Source organism: Populus trichocarpa, chromosome 13 (assembly GCF_000002775.5).
Source record: "Populus trichocarpa isolate Nisqually-1 chromosome 13, P.trichocarpa_v4.1, whole genome shotgun sequence".
In the NCBI taxonomy this organism is placed as follows: domain Eukaryota; kingdom Viridiplantae; phylum Streptophyta; class Magnoliopsida; order Malpighiales; family Salicaceae; genus Populus; species Populus trichocarpa.
This window is the reverse complement of record NC_037297.2, coordinates 7693264-7709066: the sequence shown is the minus strand read 5'-3', so window position 1 is coordinate 7709066 and position 15803 is coordinate 7693264. Positions and strand designations below refer to the sequence as shown.

The 15803-nt window shown below is 32.9% G+C and overlaps 1 protein-coding gene across 1 annotated transcript; it reads right to left on the bottom strand.

Moving 5' to 3' along the window:
* Window positions 1–14324: 14324 nt before the first annotated feature.
* Window positions 14325–15379, bottom strand: LOC18104228 (protein TIC 20-II, chloroplastic). The gene has a single exon (XM_006375979.2). The coding sequence runs from the start codon at window positions 15295–15297 to the stop codon at window positions 14668–14670; it is 630 nt and encodes a 209-aa protein (XP_006376041.1). The 5' UTR covers window positions 15298–15379; the 3' UTR covers window positions 14325–14667.
* Window positions 15380–15803: the final 424 nt, after the last annotated feature.

Here is a 15803-nt window from a genome sequence, read left to right as displayed (position 1 = left end):
TCAATCATGGGTCAAATTAAATTTTTATTATGTTTAAGAATTAATTTGAGTCCAATTGAAGGATTTAATTAGATGCAAGGACTTAATTGTACTTTAAATGGGTCAAATTAATTTTTTTAGGGGTTTAATTGGTGAAACATTAAGTTTGAAATGCTAATTTGGGCTTAATTGAGAGGCTTAGAATTTTAGGAGATCAAATTTCATTTTTACAAAATCAATTGATTAAAATCAGGGGTACTGTTGCTCCCCAATTTCTGACCCATATTTTGATAAATTTTCAAAAATAAAAAATAAAAATAAAAATAATAATAACAATAAGGGTTTACATGTGGCGATAACATAGAGCATCATAGCCAATATTAAGGAAGCAATATGTCAATGAGATAATTACTAAATCATATATAATTACTGCAATATAAAATATCATAGATATATGATTTGATTCGTGCTGGTTATGGAAAATAATCACTACAATATAAAATACCATATATATAGGATTTGTTGGTGCTGGTTATAGAAGACAATTTCTGCAATAATTATTGCAATATTTCCTTAAATAGCACGTGTAGTGATTTTCTATATAAGTGAACCTTCAATCATATGCACTAGGGGGGAAGAAAATTCACAGGGGAGCAATTTTAAGACAAAAAATTAGGGCAACCACAAAACCCTAAACCCATCTCTTTTAAGCCAGCAGGCTGCCCACCCTCATTTGAAAAAAAGGAGCCGCCACCCAAGGAAGCCCTCTTCCTTCTCCTCTTAACCGACCAGAGCTCCCCTGCACTCTCTTTTCCCTGCCGCCAGCCAAACAGACCAAGAGCTAACCTCCAAACCACAGCAGTCACACACTTTCCTCTCCATCTCCCCGATTACAACTCCCTTTCACTGCCTTCACACCCGTCCTCATCTTTCTCTTCTAGACGCCCCCTCCCTTTGAAAAGAAAAAAAAAACAGAGTCACCCCCTACTTTTGATTTTTACTCTTCAACGACAGCTCCACAGGATGAACAGAGGCACATTAGAGTTGAAAGGCAGGAGGTGGCTATCCTGGAAGAGTGAAGAAAAAGAATCAGAAGGCTGCTGCTTAGTGGATGTTTGATGGTCTTAATCTACATGTGGTTCTTGGCATGATCATAGCCGTAATTGAGATGGTTTGGCATGGTAACGCCTCATCTAAGCCAGGAGGATAAATTAAGCATACAATGGGAAAATGAGACGTGAGCAGCAACCAGTCGTCTCCCATTTCGCCTCCAACCGCTGCCTCGCAGGTAAGTCTTTCTTTCCTTGTTTTTGCCAGATTAATTACTCTGCCACTGTAGCATGCATATGCATGCAACTGTGGCAGAACCGGTTAGTGGTTTGGGCCAGTAACCGGGTTGGGTTCGAAGGGCTATCCTTGATTATTTTTTTCCTGGATTGTTCAGTTTTCTTGCAAACTTCGAGAATATATGCGTATGGTTTGTTGTCTTTAATTGCGATTAACTGTGATGCTTGTGTTTTTTGACAAAAAAATATAAAAAATGTTTTTGTGTGTTGTATAAGGCCAATACCCTAACATATTTTGAATTTTCTCTTAAAAAAACAAATATTTGAAGTTTCAAAAATGTGTTTTCGCATGGATTTCTTAAACACAACAAAAATTATTTTCTTACATTTCTGGATTTTACAACATGTTTGTAAAACTCTAAAGGGTATTGGCTAATATTCCAAAAAATATAAAATCTTATTTTTTGGGGGAATTCATCTATTATTCACCTTTAATGTTTGGATAAAGAAATCCCAAAGGGATTAATATCCAAAATATTATTGGGAATAACTTGTTATTATTCACTGTTAATATTTGGATAAAGAAACCCTAAGTGGTAAATATCCAAAATAATTTTCTATGAATGATAAGTCATCACCCATCCTTGAAAGAAGCCTTAATTATAATCAAGGACATTTCAATTTTTTTTACTTCACGGTTTACGAGCCGTGAGAGTATGAAACACCAAGGCAAAAATACGCTTTTAAAGCGCTATAAATTTCCTTAGATTTCTAAATTTTTGTCACTCTTCCTTGCGATTTACGAGTCACAAACTCTTGAAATACCAAGGGAAAAATGAGCTTTTAAAGCACATGGAATCTCCTTGGATTTCTATCTTAATAATTTTAGTTTGAATCAAACTTAGGAAAATTGATGGGATTAGAAAACACCAATATCATAGCAATTATAAGGCAAACCAAACACCAAGCAGCTTACCTTAGGTAGGGCGTACTAGGGGTGCTAAAACCTTCTCTTTACCCAACCAGTCCCTCGTCTTAGAATCTCTGAAAGACCAGTTAGGGTTTCTAGTGACCAAAATACCAGGTGGCAACTTACACAACAAAAAAAACGACCTCGAAATCAATCGAGAGTTGCCGCTCCGCCGCAAGGGTGCAACAGGTACAATTGCAAGAAAATCAATGCTTTGGGGTCAATTAAGGGCTAAATTGTAAAAATTCATAGCCAAGGATTGATTAGTACTTAAAAGTGCATTCTTATTAAGGCTTTATATCATCGTATTGCACTAAAGTATCGTTAAATTCCCTAACTAAAGCATGTTTTATAATAACAAGTATGATAATATAATATATCTTTAATTTATGGTAAATGCTTATTTTAAATGCAGGTATATCTCACAATTCAAAGGATTGATTGATGTGATTAACAATTGAAAGTGAAGAGACAAAAAGAGGACTAGGCTAAGAGAAGAGATGCTGGTTCAATTCCAAACTAGAACACCATTCGGTTATTTGATCATAACTGGAGTTGTAGAACTCGGATTTAGGTCCACTTTATATGGATGGAAAGATAAGACATAGACCTAAAACTTTTATGAAGGGTCCAAGACTCAATTCTGCCGTTTTCAAGTTCAAATCTTAGCAACAACGGAGAAGTCGGAACCTGTCCTGCAGCTCAAACACTGTTCGGTTTTCAGCTCATATCTTGAGTTCTAGAAGTCCAAATGAGCTCTGGTTTTTTTTTGTTGGAAAGCTGAGACAATTGCCCACAGCTTTCATGAAACAAAGGGCTCAAATTCTGATGTTAGCAATGACGTTTTGGCCAGCCAACAATATCAAAAATCAGCCAACAATATCAAGAACCAGCAGCCAACAATATCAAAAATCTGCCAACAATATCAAGAACCAGCAGCCAACAATGTCAAAAACCAGCCACCAAATCAATGGTAGCCTACCAATCAATAGTTCTGAATCTTAGCCTATAAAAGGAGGCATTTGCCATGTATTTAGTCATATTATTTTTCAGATCAAAATCATGTTCTTGTTTTCTCTCTTTATATTTTTGTAATGTTCAAGTTTTCTTTCATGTTATATTAATCTCTTGTTTATGCTTTTTCATTTCCTTTCATATACTTAGTTAACTTATATCATAATCATGTTCTTATCTTGTTTATTTATGTTTTTCTTCTTCATTATGTTTAGCTAAGTTAATTATGTCAAGGTGAAAAGGTTTTACTAATGGTGTTAGAATAGGTATAATATAAACTCAACATGGACTTTAATGTTTATATCCAAGATAAATTGTTATTAGCATGTCTTATCTTTTTATCTTACTAATTCTTAATACCTTGCTTGTTAAATGGTTAATCTAGATTTATGTTGTATAACACTTGGTACATCGAATGCTTGATCCTTCATAGTTTTCGACCGACATCGTTGTTATGATAGGAACTTGATTTGTTGTTAACATAAGCTAGCAACATGAATGCCTGATGATATTTATAAGTATGGTGTTACTTAGACAAGATAATTAATATGATCATGTTAATACTTTATAATAAGCCATTAATGATAAATCATCCGATTAGAACCTCCTTTGTGTGTGGTTTCTAGTTGAGTAATAAAAAGAGTTTATATTATATTTATTTGAAATACCATTAGTGAATCCTCTAACCTTGACATTTGTTTTTATCATTGTTTAATCCTTACATTAATCTTTCATCTCAAAGTTCTCATTAAATTCTTCCTCTTCTTCTTTTTATTAATATTATTACTATTATTACTATTACTATTATTATTATTATTACTATTATTATTGTTATATGTTATGTACGTTAAGTATGCTCTGTGTTTGATCAAGGATCCTGACATTGTTGGTCTTGCCTTGTTCATTCGCATCAGAAATCTGTTTATATTATATAATATATCTCTTTGATCTTTTCATAAAATCAGTATATAGGCTGGAAACCTGTGACCCGATCTTTTAGATCATTCTCAGGTATAACAACGCCACGTACTGAGTATTATTATTATTATTATTATTACTATTATTATTATTATTGTTGTTGTTATTATTATTGTTGTTGTTGTTGTTGCATTGTTATTTATAATTTATACAATTAACCTCTCTGTGGTTCGACCCCGGTCTTGCCGGGTTATTTATTATTTCGACACTCCTGCACTTGGGAGAAGACATCAATCTTTTGGTCGTGTCAAGGATCATTTTGCAAAAGACACTAAACTCTAGGGACCCAATCGGCTGAAATCAGGGGTGAAATTGAAAAAAATTGAAAAAAATTGAAAGTTTAATGGTCAATTAGGGGTTAAATTGAAGAAATCTGAGACCAATGACCAAAATAAAAAAGGCGCTGAAATCCAGGGCTTAAATTGAACTTTATCAAGGGTACAATTGCATAAAATTAAAGTTTGAAGCCAACTAGGAGTGTAACTAAGAATAAATCACAAATCAAAGGGCTAAAGTGAAATTTATCAAACTGGCATCGTTTTAGACTTGATTGTTCGTCTTCTTCTCCAGAAAAGCTGCTCGAGTGACCAACTTCCCAAGGCATTTAACGCTTCTTTTCTTTACCTAATTGGATAAAACTTACAGAAAAATAATCACATGACATCTGACTACACCCTAGTGTGGTTAGTTCTAACAGACTGACACCACAAAGACGGTGACACTGCTCTAAAGTGGCCAACTCGACAAGCCCCTCTTTTACAACAAACCTGGCAGCCTATGATGCCTACTTTCAACCGACAATTGGGATCCTTCCTGGTCGAACCAAGGGCCAAGATTTGACACTAGTGGAGACCAAATGTCTCTTTTCCACCCCTATAAATAGATGTGGATTTCATAGCCTTTGAGGAGAATTTTGGTTCTAAGATAAAAAAAAACTAGATTGTTCCCTGTTTTTTTTTTCTCTCTACCATTATCATTCTCTCTCGCTCTCCCTCCATGCCCTCAGCCATGACGACCTCGACGCTAGTCCCTCAACCAACAACTTCGCCAAGAGCCACCCACTTGACCTCCAACCAGCCACCTCATGTTGGAAGCAGTCACTGCATGTTCCCCTCTCCACTGTAGTTTTTTATTTCCTCCCCCCACAGCCGACACCGGCCACCATTTCCTCCACCGAAGCCTCCTAAGCCACCGACCGAACATCCTTACCGATGTCATGGCCCTCAAGGCAGGTAACCTTCTCCCATTTTCTTCCCCTTCTTCTTCCTCCCCCCTATATGGTCGATGGTTGCATGCAGAACGAGAATTCGTACTGCATGCAGGGGGAAATAATTAACCCCCCCGAGGCTGGGCTGGGCTGGGCTGGACTTGTTGCAGCCCAGCCCAACGAAAACAAAGAAAAGAAGACACCAAACCCGTTGGGCTACTAGTCAGCCCAATTTGGCTAGGTTCAGCTCAGTTGACTAGGTCAGGTCCAACCATTATATTTAATAATAATATAATATAATATTATTATAAAAAAATGAAAAAAATTCCAAAAAAAATTCAAAAGTCTTTTAAAAAAATTTGTAATTTTCTTGCATGTTTTTTCTACCAATTTTATATAATATTGGTTTATATTTTTACATTGTAAGATAGAGATCTAGTATTAAAATATTTGGTTTTCTCCGAAACATTTCTTAAAAAAATTAAAAATTAAAAAAAAATCTCAAAACTTTTAAATTAATTTCTCATTTTCAAAAATAAAAAAATATTTTGTTTTCATGCATACAGCCAGATCCTAAAAAGTTTTTCAAGCATATTTTCAAAAGCAAAAGCAAAAAAATTGCATCTTTCTCATGTCTTAAAAAAGCAAAAAGAAATGGATATTGTAATCAGTTTATGATTATCCATTAGGATTTGGCCAAAATATCAAAAACCATTTACCAATAATTTTGTTCATTTTTATATTAGGGTTCAGATGTAGACTTTAATATTTGAGGGTGTAAAATTACACAATAAAGTACACCCTCAGGTACTAAAGATACAAAGTGAAAATAAATGCGAAACTAAAATTTAGACTTTAAAACGGTTAGGACTTCACCCAATAAGGTAGAGACTTTCTCACTAAAGGAGAATTGCCTTAGATCTTAGAGAAAGATCAACAGATAGGAACTTGACTTAGAAAAACAATCAAACAACAATGCAACTTACCTTACATAGGGTGCATCGGGGGTGATGCATTTTCCCTTGTACAACCAATTCCTTACTCAGACTCTCGCAGACCATAGGTTTTCTAGTAACCATAATACTAGGTAGTGACTCCTAAACCTTTATCATAATTTTATAATTAAACTCAAACTCTTTCCTTTCCCAACAGGACACACCTCATCAGGAGGCGTCATCATATATAAAAACGTGTCAGTCCCGGCGTTGCCCCCCCGCGATAGTTTCGATGGAAAAAAATAGAGAAGTAAGACTGCCAAGACTTGGAACTTTTGCCACTAAAAAAATTGTACTGATTTGTTATAAAGATGAACTAAACTACTCCAAACTACTTCTCTTGACTTGGATTTGGTTTTTTGTTACTTTCGATTGGAACAAGGAAGATAAGGCTACTTAGTTGCTATGAGGCTATCAGCATGGAGAAGACTACTAATATTCTTGACCATACACAGATTATGTCACTGTTTTTAGCTGAAACAAGATTGTTTCTATAAAGAAAAGGTAGTTTGTGTTGGTGTGGTGTTAGGTTCAGCTCTCTATTTTTTTCTTCCCCTCGAGCCCCCCTCCTTTTAAACTAACTGGGTTGTTATTTATAGGAGAGTAAGAGATGGGTATCAGCTTTTTTCTTGGTTTACGTCCTCGTCTTCCCAACCGCTTAATCAATCCTGACCTTTCATAACAAACCAAAAAAACCTTGTACTCTCAAACCAGATTGTCAAATGTTGATTGAGTTAGTGGTTTTGGACCAGCATTGCAACGACTGTTGGGGTGACCACTCGACAAGAACCATGCTGGAGGCATAATACAATGTCAGGTCAACCAGATGAGCATACCTTTTATCTTACCTAAGATGTGAGAGGTGCATTAAATGGCTTTGTAAAATGGTCTCTTTCTAGCTCATTCATGGGGAAAATAAAGAAGAAAATGAACAATGGTGCCAAACAACACCATTTGTTCCTTTTAATTCATTCTTTTCTTTGTTTTCAATGTAATCCCTAATCTTTTGATTTTGTTAAATTCGGCATGATTTCTTTCAATTAATTCCTTGATTACGTCAATTTTGACCCTCAATTTTTGATGTTTTTTATAATATGGTCCTTGGTCTTGGATATTTTTCATTTCATCATTAATTTCCCCTTCAAACTTTTGATTCCTTTCAATTAAGCCCATGATTGCACCAATTAGGCTATCCAGAGTTTCAATTAGGTCCCTGATCTTTTATTTATTGTAAATTGACCCGAATTAGGCCTTCAAACTCAATGTTTCTTTAATTGAATACTTGATTGAGTCAACAAAACCCATTAGAAGTTTAATTAAGCCTTTGAACTTAATTAATTCTTTCAATTTTGGTCATATTAACTTTCAAACTTAATTTTTTCTTCAATTAAGTCCTTAATTAAGTTAGGTAAACTCATTAAAAGTTTAATGAAATCCTTAAATTTAATTAATTCTTTAAATTTTGATCAAGTTTGGATTTCAACCTCAATTTTCTTTCTACCAGGTCTTTTTTTTCTTTAGCCCATCTTGTCAAAATATCTCTAATCTGAGTATTTTTTTGGCATTTTGATATGTTGCACCTCAAATGCTTACCTTCTTGTGTCTTGAAATTTTTTTTTGGATTTTAAATTTCTGATTTTTTTTCTGGATTTTTGAATAAGAAGGAAAATATATATTTCTTATAAAATAATTTTTGGGAACCCAAAATTAGGTTATGACACTACCTAAGGTAAGTTGCATTGCTACTTAACTTTTATTCTTGATGGGTTTGTCATGCCTAATATATTAGTGGTCTATCTACATGTGTAAGAATAGATGTATTGCAAAACCCTTAGTATAAGGTGGATGGTTGGGCTTTAGCCTATCCATTCTAAAGTCCTGGTCATTTTTTTCATTCCCAGTTGCTATCAATATCATAACCGGTGAAGGTTTATTCACTCTAATAATAATTAGTAACACATCTAAAGTCAGTTACTCTTAATCGAGACCTATAACTATTGATGGTCTTTTCAAGTAACTGGGATGAGCCTACATAGAGCTCAATTGGCCCAACCCTAAACCTAGATAGGTTATCGATAAACATTTATTTATGCAACCACGATCAATGGACAACGACTGAGGAATGTTCATTTATCCTATAGCACTAGATTCACTTGTATTTGGTTGAATGAGATTTTATACAACAGTCCTAAACATCCAAATAGCTATTATATATTCATCTGTTTAAAAAAGAAATTTAGTGATATTGAATGTCCCTTTGGACTAAAAGTTTGACAATGACCTTTATGGGTTTATTTATTCTTGGGTGTGTTGTTATATTAACAATCATATTTATTATTCAATTTTAAATTTATTTATTCTTGGGTGTGTTATTATATTAAAAATCATATTTACTATTCAATTTTAGAGTGTTGCCCCCAACCAATACTTACACATACCAACTAGTAAAGACTCATATATGTATAACCATTGTTAGTGAACAATTTCTTGTTACACCTAATCGACACATAATAGTAACAACCTTTAAGGGTTTATTTATATTAGGAATCGTTAATGAGCATTTGACTTATGTATCTCAAAAGAAGATCTTGATTTTTAAAAATCAAATATAGAATGAAGGTGCTACTCTCAATCAACATCCAAAGTAATGACTTGTTATAAGATCATTTACCTTGAATATTGAAGGTGAATAACATATCAAAATTGAAAAATTCTATTAGAGATTAAGTAAACACAATTTAGGAAAGGCAGTATTTTTTAAAACATTGAAATGTTGGCATTTTCTAAGCAAGGCCTTTTAATATGGGCCGAAACCCTTGATGGATTTTGTAACCAAAGTACAAAACCCATATGATATAAACATACATGCATGAATGGAGAAAAAACTTTCGTATGTTATTTGAACTAAATGGCAATGTGAATGTGCTTCTCTTACAAAAAGAAAATAACACTATATCATTTGAGATGACAATGAAATGGCAATGAACACATAAAATAACAATATGCAACTTGAGGGATTCGACTGAAATGCATAAAGATAAAAAAAAAAAAAACAGATTTGAAAACATATTGAATACATTTCCAATGCATATTTATCTGTTAAACACATCATGTTAGAAAACTAATCAAATAAGAAATTCAAGTTTTCACACACAAACATAATCAATCAAGTGTACACACACAAACACAATCAATCCAAAAATCTTCATCACAACACACATAAAAATAAACAATAAACCAAAATAATTATTTAAAAGATGTTGTGGGTTCAAAATGGACCTCCCAAGTTAGCTAGAGTTAGGCTGAGTGGCTAGAATAGTGCTGGAAATATTGGCAACGACGACTAGAATTACATCATGTCATTCAAATTAATAACGGAGAGAGGTGGTGTGTTGACCACCCTGCAGACTGCATCACCTCCTATGCTTTCTATTGGTGGTAGTGGTGTTGATCATCGATGTTCAGCGATAAAGATTTGGTCATTCAAATTTCAACCTTTTTTATCCCTCTACTATAATTGTTTCTGGATAGTTTTGGTTGCAACGTGTCTTTGGGTTTAATAGTAGAGATGGGAGGCACATCGACAACCTTACAGGTTGCACCACCACTTAGTGCTGACGGTGTAGGTAAGTAACGGATGAAAAGAGATCAGATGATTTGAAGTTCTGGTGTTCTACTGTCTTTTTATATCCTTCACTGTTGTTTTGTTTTTATTTTTTCTCTCTCAGTTTCTCATTTATTTATGGCCGCCATAGGTTGTCCTGTTGTTAGGGATGCCATAAAAAAGCTCGTGGTCGACAGTGAAAGGTATAGGTGGTTAGCTGGAGTTGGTGGGGAAGAGAAATAAGAGAGATATAAGTTTGGTTTTTGCGAGAGAGAAGATGAAGAATTTCCTTTCCTTTTCTTCTCTCTAATTTGTTTTTATAGAGGCCAGGGGTTTTTTAGCTAGGAATTTTCTTCTTTTCATGATTAGAGTTCTCCTTTTTCCCCCTCCTCTCATAATATTCACCCTTCTAATTATAGTCTAACTTTTTTGTAATTTTCTATTCAATTACTTGACCCCCAAGTAACTCAATTTCACTTTGGTCTTTTATTTCTGTTGTTTTGCACTTTAACCTTTTGTCCATTTTGTTTTTTATTTTGATTTTTGATTTTTTTATTTTTTTTATATTTTGATTTTTCAAAAATAATGTTAACATCAATTCGATAAGAAATCAAGAATTATGAAATGTATGCATTAATGGATGAAATACATCGAAAGCATATTTTTGGATATTTTTTTCTTTTCAAGTTTTTTTTGTAGAGGTTTAAAATTATAAAATAGGCACAAAGGCATCGGAAAAATATTTTTTTGAATTTTGATTTTTTGAAAAAGACATCAAAAAGAAAAACATAGTTGAAAATTATAAAATAGATGTACGAATGGTTAAAATATATCGAAAACACAGTTTTTTGAATTTTTTTATTTTTTGGATTTTTTAAAAATGTTTTGAAAAGATGAGTCAAATTTAGGTTATAACACAATTAAAAAAAGGCATGATCATACCATAGAAAATAGAAAAACTCATGTATAAACTAAACAAACATATAACCATTGATTTAAAAGAATAGTTCATAAGGATAACATGCATTAAACTAAAAAGATTCATATAAAACATGAATATATACAACTAGATATAAGTTAAAACTTTAATATAACAATAAAACTAGTTTTCACAAGGAATTAAACAAAACAAAAACTCAAATAGATAAACCTCAATATTGTTGACCATAAAATATTATGATTTATTAAACTAGTGAGCAAGGATTGTTTAGTTTATCGTTATGAAGGCATGCTAAACAAAAGCTGTCCAATAAAATACTAGAGTTCATACATCTTTAAAAATTTAAGCATGCAATAAAATAATTAATGACAAACATGCTTTAAACACAAATATTATAAAAGGATTTTAGCATGAAAACTAAGCATATATCCAAACTTACAATTGATATCAAATCAAAAACCTACCCTGCATACTAATCAAACAATATATCTTTGTTTAGATTAAAACAAGAAAGAATACTTACTTGTTAAGGGACTTTAAAATGATGAAGTTTTTATTGTTATCAAAGATGAATTCTTTGTTCTTAAGGATTTATTGCTTCCCACTTGGTACAACTAGGATGTTTGCAATAAGTCTTCCAAGATTCCAACACCACCATCTTATTTAGATGCGTTACGAAATAAGGTCTATGAACCAAAGACTAGAGTATCTCTCAACAAAATGAACCCAAACTCTAGATTTTAGAGGAAAGTCAAAGCTTAAAACTTGAGGAGAAAACACTAAAATTGAGACGAGGAAGAGTGTGTAAAATCTGAAAAAAAAAAAAAAACATTGTTAAAAAATCTTCCTTCACCTCTCTTTTTTATAGTGGATTTTAGAAGATAAAAAAATAAAGAATCAGTTCTAGTAATAACCACAACTAATTCATGACATATCAACTTTGATAACTCACCATAAAACAACAATTAAATCTGAACATTTTGATAATAAATTTGATGTTTTTTAGCTGAAAAATTATTTAGGTTTACAGAAAATGTTTATAGAAGAAATTAATCAACTTATTTATTTATTGATTGGACTTAACAAAACATGGGCTAGACTGGATAAGACATTGGGCTGGAAGAATAATTCTTGATGCAACAAACCTAAACTTAAATTTTAGTTGGCAAAAAATAATTTTTTATAACCCAAAAAATTATTTTACAATAAACTCAAACTCATGCCTAGGCCTAAAGTCGAGTCGGGTTGGCCGCGTGTCCGTGTGTGTTCCAAGGCCAAATATATTTAACATAACCCACATGTGGGTTTAAGCCCAAACCCTATTTTTCTTAGGACCACTTCCCTCTAAAAACTTGGGTGCTCTTTGAACCCGACTTTAACTTCTTAACTTTCTAATATATAAACACGAAGAAAATTTTGTTTCTTTTCTACGTGGAATAGAGTTATTTTAAAGGGTTTTTATAAACACCAAAAACATGTCAACCAAGTTCTCTTTGAAATTATTTTTTCATTCACCTATAATTTGTTTAATCATGTTAATATTTCATGTCAAAGAGCTTATGTTAGAAATTAAATTCCAACAAGGTTTTAACCTTAAAAAATGAGTGAATCCTATTTTTAATTTGGCCTAAAAAAATACCCATTAATTCTGTTCTGGAGCAAATTTTTCAACAAAAAAAAAAAAGAGAGTGAAAAAAAAATGAAGCCAAGAAGATAATAATAGTGTCACCAATAATTATGGAGATTCAACAAAATGAAGTTTTTTGGGGCTGTCAAGAGGACCTATAAAAAAAATAAGGGGGAACAAAACAAAACAAAAAAAGATTGAAACAAAAAAAGACAGGATATACACCGAGATATGTTTGATTTGGAAGAGGTAGTTTGGTCTAGTGAAACTAGAACACTATTTGGTTTTTGAGTTATAAATAGAGCTAAACACCTCGGTTTTAAGATGTTATTTGTCTTGTTGGAAAGTTAAGATATTGGTCTAAAACTTTTATTAAAATTCTAAAATCCATTTCTATCATTTTGAAGTTCAAACCATAACATAAGTAGAGAAGTTTGAATCTATCCAGAGTTCACTGCAACCTAGATCTTGTTTTAGTTTTTAACCTACATTTGAAGTTATAGAATTCTAAATAAATCAAGCTAAAATGATTTGAAAATTGAGAATGATATTTAAAAATTTTATGAAAGGCCAAACTCCAAATTATATCGTTTTGAGGCTCTAAATTCAAAAATAACAACATTTCTTTTGTAGTAGTAGCAACAACATTCATCAAGCGATAAACTCATGCCTTTATTGGAATAAATGTTATGATTTATGCCTAATCTTTTATTTTAGTCATTTTAAGTTGTTTTTGTTTCATTTTATGCCTGACTTTTGATATATATATATATATATATATATATATATATATATATATATATATATATATATATATATAGATACACACCACAATGAATAATATGAGTCTTTGTGAAACATAATATATTATTTTTCCTTTGTATTTGTGTTAAGGTTTTTCTCTTTTATATTTTTTGTTTAAATTTTTTAAATAGTTAGGTTAATGGGTCTTTTAATTTTAAAAATCCATATAGATCTAACACAGTTTTAGTGATGTTTTGATTAAAGACTCGAACCTAACACATGCTAAAAAAATACATCAACAAACAATCATCAAATTTTTATTAACATGATCCTCACATGTTATTTTTTACAATAAAACATGTTTAAAAAAACATAAGTTTTAATAAAGTTTTCATCAAATCAATAATGTTTGGTTAAACTTGGTTTTAATAACTAGTCAATAAGTTTCTTAGTTTTAAAAACTAATATAAACCTAGCAAAATGTTTTTTTAATAAAAACAAAAAACATAGATATAAAAAAAAAAGAAAAAAGAAAAAAAATGATTGAATTGCAAGACTCTCGTTCATTGACTTATTAGAAACCTTGGAAAAAATATGGTAAAAACAATGTCTATCTTTATAACTAACCTCTGATTCAAAAACCTGAAATACTAGAACTAGTGTATATTTTAGGATTTTAAATTTTTAAAAAACAAAATGGTGATTCAATTTCTATATTTCCCTTTAATTTGAGAGAGATTTCATGCAAAAGACTAAGAACACAACAACATCCAAATTTCAAACCAACTTGCGCCTCTAAGGTGTGAAGTGGTTTCAACATATGCCTTCATCCAAACAAAAAAACAACTCGGAAGAGGATGATTCTAAGGCGATTATACGTTAGAAGAAGGGGATGATACCCCTCTTAAACGATAGTACACAGTACGAAGAGGGAAGAATCCCAGAATTTTCAACAGAAACAAGAATGGACAGAGAAATAGTTTCACAAAACAAAATCCCAATCAACATTTAATTATCAACACAGTTAAAATAAAACCAATCACTCGGAGAGAGTAAGCTCATTGTTCATAACAAATCATTACGCTTTGCAGACAATTCCTCATTCACATAACCAGACATCATCTTTGGCCAACAAATGTCAGAATAAAGAGCAAGCTTGGAAAGAAACCACTACTAGTAAATTAGAACATTCAGTTCTACAATTCAGTTACAAAGTTCAAGCCCCAAAACAACCAAACCACTGGTACTAAACCCTCTTACCTACGGCTTCAACCAATTGCACCTTTTTTTTTCAAGAAATGTTTTTAAGAAAGAAGTTACCACTCATACTTGTCTACCAGCAGCCTCAGCAATAAAGGGCAAATAAGGAGTCTTACCCAAAACAGAACTTGCCAACCCATAAACAAAACAGAAGCAACTAAACAGAAACAGAGCATTATGACCCCAAACCATCAACTTAAACCCTAACCCGGCCCGGCCCGGACTGAGGATCCGGGTCAAAAGCAAAGGCACCACCAATAGAACATCTAACGTCACAGCTTGCATAGCATTGAACCTCACGTACTGGCTAAAACTTGGGTTTCTCACCACACCCAAGTAGAGAGCAAAAAAAGCCACAAAACTTGCATATGGGATTGATCTGTAGAGGCTTAAGAGAGGGATTAGAGGGTCAACTAGGAGAGCAAGAGATGGGTATGTAGTGAAAAGAAACCGTCCGTACTGGAGAGAGTTAAAGAAAGGGAGGGTGTAAGAAACGGCCGAGACTAACCGATCTGTGGCGGGCGTGGGATTGTATGACATGCGGGTGACGGTGGATTTTTGTGACAGACGGGTTTTAGGGGGGAATTTGAGAAAGGGAGTTAAGGGAGGGTTGAAGGAAGAAAAGGGGTGGGATTTTGATAGGGTTTTTGGTGTGGGAATGAGAGATAGGCGCAGGAGAGAGATGGAAGCCATTTTCAGAGAGGGAGGGGAGGGTGTGTGCTGCTTGAGGTGAAGAAGGCGCGATAAAAATACAACGGAGGAGAGTGTACAATAAAAAAGGGAATTATATATGAATCAGGGTGTAACCTTTCTTGGTATTGTTAACACGTCACTCGGGCTCCAATGTTCCAAATTTTACTATTTAAATTTATTTTCAATCTCAAATATCTAAATCAAATGAGAAAAAGCATACATTAAATAGTTTTCATTAAATAACACACACCATTTTTCCATTTGTATTTTATTTCAACAGTTTAGAATGAAACATTAGACGTCTTTCTTGTTGGTAGAAAAAGCATTGCGGATCAAATATAAGTCCTCAGCAAAGCATCTTTCACATTTGGAAACACCCCTCCAATACGTGATGATAAGCAGAAAAAACGCACAACGCTGTCTGACATCGTTAAAAAGGTCATCATCTAGAGAAGATATATAGGGTTGAACCAGTAAACAAGAGTAGTTTCACGCTCGGCTTCAAG

Bases quoted from the DNA above. Each gene is read 5' to 3' on its own strand.
- LOC18104228 (XM_006375979.2), bottom strand. From the start codon at position 15,297: ATGGCTTCCATCTCTCTCCTGCGCCTATCTCTCATTCCCACACCAAAA.